The sequence below is a fragment of the Cynara cardunculus genome, assembly GCF_001531365.2.
Source record: "Cynara cardunculus var. scolymus isolate 2C chromosome LG 8, CcrdV1, whole genome shotgun sequence".
NCBI classification, from domain to species: domain Eukaryota; kingdom Viridiplantae; phylum Streptophyta; class Magnoliopsida; order Asterales; family Asteraceae; genus Cynara; species Cynara cardunculus.
This window is the reverse complement of record NC_037535.1, coordinates 24,428,319-24,435,396: the sequence shown is the minus strand read 5'-3', so window position 1 is coordinate 24,435,396 and position 7,078 is coordinate 24,428,319. Positions and strand designations below refer to the sequence as shown.

The window sequence follows — 7,078 nt, the reverse complement described above, 5'->3', positions numbered from 1 at the left end:
ACTTACCGAGTAATACTCTCAGTGCTTGCCTTCGTTCTTACCGGGTAAGATTTTTGGTCATTGCCATATTGATTCGGTAAGGTAATGTAACTTGATAAGCGCTTACCCGAGTAAGCGTTTGCTAAACAGCCCCTTAGTTATTTTTTTTTAAATGATACCATTTATGATATTATGATGTATAAACCGTTCAGGATGAAATCGAGAGAGAACCCTGAAAAACTGAAAAAAGGAATAAAATTAAAGAACTCATTCAAGCAGTTATGTTGAGATGACGGACCCACATGGAATGATACAGTGACACGGGTAAACGCTTCATGGTTCCATCGTAAAGGGAAAAAATTACGTTTATGAAGGGTGTCACCGTACGGTTTTTTTGGGTGTCACCGTATGATTTTTGAAACTGAAATGTTAGCATAAGATTTTAATGGCTAAGATGGTAAATATTCTTGCATTTGTACAAAAGACCTAGTTTCTAAAAAAGGTGGTTATAACCAGTTTTCTTTTTTAAAACTAGAAAGATGTTCGCATAATATAGCAAGATCTATCTCAATTGTAATGTTTTCTTTTATTATTTATCTATGTTGATATAATACGGTTTTTAGAAAACGATAATATTTTTTTATTTTAATAAATTATAAATTTAATATATCATAAAAAATTGAGAAAACAAAAAATTGATATTAGTATCAAATTACTATTTAAAGTTCTGATTTTTTGTGTAATTTCTTTAATCCAATGTTTTATTTATAATTTAATTTAAACTTAATAACGAAGTAATTTATTTATCGTTTAATAATATAATTTTTATAAAGATAATAATTAAGTATTTTGTTATAACTAATGATTATTCTAATTATATCTTAGATTTTTTATATTTAAAAATAAGATATATATCCCGTATTTGATTATGTTTATCTATAGTTAGTTACATAAATTTAAAAATAATTCTTTAATAAGTTACACTTACGCACAATTTACTTGTGATCTTGAATTTTAAGTAATATGCATCAATAAACAATATTTTATGCATAAAAAATGGTTTTTAAAAGTTTTTGTCAATTGGTTTATAATATAATATAGATAAAAATAAAAATATCTCCCTTTAGGTTTTAAATCAAAAAAGGCAAAATATAACAAAATTTGGGGTAAAATAAATTACCCTAAAAATGGATCAATTTATTATCTTTAATTTAACATTTATTTTAATATATTATTTTTCGTCTTTTTTTAATTATTTATTAATTTAATAAGAAAATTCGATGTCAATGGACTTGTTTTTTCACTGAATCAATGCCTTGTGTTATGTTATGTGCATATGCTATTCAACTTATAACGTGTGAGATCCGTTATGATGAGGGTTTTGATACGTTAACAAGTTCTTTTTCCTCTTTGATATAATGTACCAATCAATTATAATTGGTACGTAAAATCTTATATCATGTATCAACTAACTATACTTGGTACATGTATGTACGGTGGTACCGGTTTTGTACCAACTTTAAGTTACATATATGAAAACTCGTCATTATATTCAAATTTTGAAGAAATATTTAAGTTTTCAGGTAACAAATGTAATGTTTAAGAGCTTTTAACTGTAAAGAATAAAACTTACAAACATTCAAATGTTCAAACAAAATAGTTGAAGTTACAATGTTTATTATTCAATACATAAAGAATTCAAAGTCAGTACCATAGTAATACTGTGATACGCAACTTTTAATACAGTGTACCAACCAAGTTTACCTATTTGATACAATACTACTGGCATATTAAAACTGGTACTAAATAAGTTGATACCAATTTAATTGGTACAGTTGATATACATGTTGGTTGGTTTTGTTTAGCATACAATTGCCACCCTTATATGATGCTACGATTTTATACTCAGTATTTAATGCTTAAATATTTTGTCATCTGTTTCGTAAGATATAAAAAAACATTAAGGGATGTTTGGTTTGACGAATGTTATTACGGGATATGGATTTTCTTGAAGGATTTGGAATAATTGATATGTTTGGTTTGTAAGATTTTGAATAGATTTGAATTTTCATTTCTTTATATAAAAAAATTTAAAAAAATTATAAAAATAATTAAGCTACTTTTTATTAACTGATTATTACAAAACAATTGTTTTTAACATATTTAAAAACATTATTACAAACAGGTTTTTTCAAATCCTATAAAATACCAACTACTCCCATAGATTTTTTAAATACAATGTATTTGGAATTTCTATTCTGAATTTTCCTTTAAATCAAACATATACCCATAGATGCACCCGTTTGACCCATTGCAAGGACTACGTCGAGGTAGCATTTTGCTCTCGCAACGACCATATAATTTTGTGTTGGCTTTAGTAATAGCTTATGTTTTCTCTAGCAGACGTTTGGCACCGATCATCGAAACCGTGCATATAAACGAATTTGATCTACATCCTAAATCAAGTGTAACGAGTATTCTTTTTAATTCGCTTTTGAAGGTTTTCAACTTTAACAGTTGTTAAGGTAAAACACGTTTAAGGACTAGGGGAGTGTGCTTAAACCATTACCGGTCTTCTACTGGATAACTAAACACTTATTGTCTCTTGTCGAATAAACGTTCCTTACTCGATAAGAAATTGTTAGTCGACAAGAGATTGTGGCTTTACCAACAACCTTATCATGTCATTTTGTTAGCTGAAAAATAGGTCTGCATATGAGTTGGGTTGGCTGGGATGAAGACATTTGAACAACCCAACTCAATGTCGGTTGTTTGAAAATTTTCAAACCAACTCGATTTACAGATCTTACAACTTGATTATGTTTTGAGTGGCTATGGATTAGGTTATTTTAAGTTGGATTAACAAGGTTGGTCGAATGAATCGATTTTTTGTGCAATCCTAACCACCGATAGGGATGGCAAAAAAACCCGAAACCGATGGTGAAAACAGAAAACCGAAACTCTTGGGTCAGGTTTGGGGACATCTTATAGGGGATGGGACGGGACGGGGATCGGGGACATATTCGGGGATTTTAATGGGGATGGGGACGGGGGTGGGGATGGTGATCACCGGCTTGGTTCGGCCCGGCCCGATATGTATATATCAATTTTAATTTATATATATACACGCACATATATATGTATATATCATTAAAATAATATACTAACGTTACAATTTAAAATACTTTTATCTACTTTACCTCAACACTTCAAATAAGGCTCACGAAAAAATCTAGTTATTTGTCTAATCTTCAGCATGATGTTGATTGTATGATGCTTGAATTTCTGTTTACTTTTATATTGTACTCTAAGACATTGATTGTAATTGGTTTGATTATGTTTGAGACATTTAGACTTACATTTTTATAAAATTGTGATTTACTTTTAGTTGTGAAAATTAACATATTGTAATTTTTTCATATCGGTTCGGGTTCGGATATAACCAACGGGAAAAAAAAGGGATTTTCACCCTTCACAGGCTCCCCAACGGAGATCGGAGAAACCCGCGGGGACCCAACGGGGATCCCCGATGAGGATTGGAGCGGTTACGAAGACGGTTTTAGTTATTGGTTTCGAAGACGGAGATACCAATAACCGCCCGAACCTGGCCCGTTGCCATTCCTGACCATCGAGAATATGGGAATTCTTTATGTTGCCCCACACCACATAGGAAGAATATGGAAATATTTCTCTATAAAGCCTAGTTGGACTAGCTCTAATGAGCTTGTGCTGACTTGGGTTTGGGCTTGTAGAGAGTTTTCCCCCAAATCTCTAGTTTAAAAAAGGGTATGTATCGGGTGGGTCGTACAGGCTTGGATGGACAAATAAAAAATCTGATTAGGTTTCGGATGTGAAAACCAGGATCCAAAATTTGGATTTCGGGTTTTGAGTTGCTTCAGGTTGGGGTCGGACTCACTCACATATAGTTATATGCAATATATATATATATATATATATATATATATATATATATAATGAGCTTAATCAAATGAGAACTATTTTGTTTGTGTTAACCGTTATATCTCATCTCAACCACAAATCAAAAATTAAATTAAAAAATTGATAATTTTGGTAATTTTAACTTAAAATATTAATTAAGGGCATTTTAGGGATTTTATACATTTCATCTTTCATCTCTCATTTTTCCTCTCTCTGGCGAATCTTATTCGACGTACCTTATTCTGATGAACCTTATGTGAACACAATAGATACACACGGTGATGCCCAGATATGCATACAAGATGCATAATGTGATGCCTTTTGTAAAACAATGAAAATAATGAAAATGCAAATTGGATCTCACGGTTACCCCAAACTAATCAGTTCTTCCTTGAATAAACCTCTATATATATATTTTTCAAGACAAATCTAATCAACTGACAGGATTGATGAAATCAATAGCAGGTTTACAAATTAGAAAATATAATGATCGAGTAGGATTTAGGATTTTCCAAAGGTAATTATATAAATTAATATATTTATATAATATTTTAAATTACACACACATATATATATATATATATATATATATATATATATATATATATGCATATTTCGAGTTTTAATACGGGTGAGGTGGCCAAAATCATATCCAACTTGAACCCAAATATATTTTCAAGAGTCTGATTTCAAATTTTCAGATTTCAAGGTATTGCACAATCACCTATTTTTGGTTCAATAATATTAAATCCAAGAAATAAGATGATATAGGTTCATCGGGTTGAGTTCAAATAATAGTAACCTAATATCAATTTAATACCTACGGTTTGAAAATTCTACAAATCGATTAGACATCGGGTTGCTTTGAATTGAGTTATTTCACGTTAGGTTAATCAGGTTGTCGAGTTTTTGAACACCCCTACCTCAAAAGTTTAACAACTTTCACCTTTTTTTCTCTTTCAAGTTTCCAAATTTGAATTTCGCGAATTTCATGTTTTTCTTGGGTGAAATCCCCTTTATTTTGCGAAATCCATTATTTTGGCGCAAAAAATCAATGAAGAGGATTTTCAAAACAGCTTATGAACTCCCATTGTGCACAGATGATTCTGGAATACCGGTTGCAAGTAATCCATGGAGGAACATGATATGGATACGAGAGCAAAATGGAAGAAAAATCTATGATCGGATGCCATCATCTCCAACCGTACGAAGATCTACAACACAGGTCGGTTTATTCATTAAACTTGATACGATATGATACATTATTCATCATATTAACACAAACGTTGAAATCGGATGTCCAAATCTGCAATTCAAACTTCCTCTGGTTTCACTTCATTGTTGATTTTAGTTTTTGACGAACGAGCAGCAGTAGTAACAGCATAGGGAGAACAGTAATCGTATCCATACCACATTTCGGCCGGAATCCACTCATCGTAATCAAAAGAAACCGGCCTCGTTGTATCGCCGTATACCTCTACTCTCGTCGGCAACCAACCGTCATATCCGCTTCTGTACACATACATGGAACATATTTGATCGGTACACGGACCGTATATATCGAACGTATCGGCGGAACACGGCTCGAATGTCCTCGCCGACGGATCGTCTAATCTCGGTGCGTAAACCTAAACATCATAACATCATTATCATTCATTATCTTCTTCTTCTGCTCATATCAATTATAAATTTGAACAGAAAATCGAACCTGAGTGCCGTAAGCATCGCCGAAGGAGATACTGATTCGATCTCTGGTGTACGGAACCGAAGAGCAGCTCGTTACAATCCTTACCGTGAAAGAACAGGTTTCTTCATTCTAAGAAAATCAAACGAGGTGAGTGCAATTCTGATTTCAGTCAACGCAAATGTTCGCATTATATAAAAATCGAAAGAGGTTAGTGAAAATTCTGCTTTCAGTTGATTCAAAACATTCACATTTAGGAAAATTAAAAGAGGTAAAATGGAATTCTTCTATCAATTAACACCACAATATACTTGGGTACCTGATTATTAGCAGAGTTGATCTTAAATCCAGGGTTAGGTAGTGGTCTTTTGATGATTGATCTTGCTTGAGATGATGCTGAGATTAGGGCACACAGCACAATGAAACACACTGCGGTCTTCATTTTTCTCTGAAAGAGGAAATGTGAATTGCAAGAGTTGATGACAAGTGCGTTGGCACTCTAATAGTAATCCAGCACCAGTTCACTACTTGACAAATTATTTGTCATTTTTCTTGGGGTTGGTAGTCCTAGTCAGATTACATTCATTGTCCCCAAAACTTGAGATATTTACAGGATAACCAAACTTCCCTTGCAAGTGCGTTCTAAACAATTCGAGGGTTTAACCAGCAACTCAAGCTTGAGCTCACGAGTTTACGTTAATACAAAATAAAGTTCGTTTAACTTAACAAGTTGGATGCACTAACACCAATGGTTGACTCAACTCGACTAGTTCAAAAGCTCGATTAAAAATTTTAAGTCATAAACGAACTTTCAAGGCTTGAATTTTAGGTATAAGAATTTGTTAAACGAACATCGACTTCAAACTTGAACATTGGCAAAACATTCGAGTTCGAGCTCCGGCACCACCTAAAAAAGTTATTTGTGTTCAAACTCGAACCCAATTCCTTTTTGGGTGTTCCTAAACAAGGGTCACAATCAATGCACTAGAAATGTAAAAACGAGATTTATTTTGACATATATGAGAAGCGATGGCTTGTTTAACATATAAGGAGGGTTTTGTTATGGCATTGGCCCAAGCTAAGGCCATCAATATACATTCTAGAAGAGGTTAGAGAGGGGTATATTAGGGAATTAGTTTGCTGTAGTGTAGCTTAGTATAAATAATAGGGCAGTAGCTATAGTAGGGTATCCAGAATATTAGCTTTTCATATAGGAGAGACTAGCCTCTCGAATTGGTAGAAGTTCCAATTAAGCATTGTCATTATCGTTGTTCGCGGTTCATTTGGTTGAATTGAATACAATTTGGCCAAGCTTTTACTTTTCATTACTGTATTGCTTTCATCCCTGTTATTCGGTTCATAACAGGTTTCACCTTATTTGATTTATGATTTTATACCACGAGTCCACAACTAATAAGCACCTCTATAGTTGTAGGAGAAAGGACCAATCTATATAAAACTTAAAATAAACAAATA

At 32.7% G+C, this 7,078-nt stretch overlaps 1 protein-coding gene across 1 annotated transcript; it reads right to left on the bottom strand.

Annotated features, from left to right (window-relative positions):
* Window positions 1–5,133: 5,133 nt before the first annotated feature.
* LOC112517136 (embryo-specific protein ATS3B-like) lies at window positions 5,134–6,080 on the bottom strand. Its single transcript, XM_025124475.1, has 3 exons — window positions 5,922–6,080; window positions 5,627–5,734; window positions 5,134–5,546 (listed from the first exon to the last, which is right to left on the bottom strand). Exons 1-3 carry the CDS (start codon window positions 6,042–6,044, stop codon window positions 5,232–5,234), a joined length of 546 nt encoding a protein of 181 aa, XP_024980243.1. The 5' UTR covers window positions 6,045–6,080; the 3' UTR covers window positions 5,134–5,231.
* Between the last annotated feature and the right edge of the window lie 998 nt (window positions 6,081–7,078).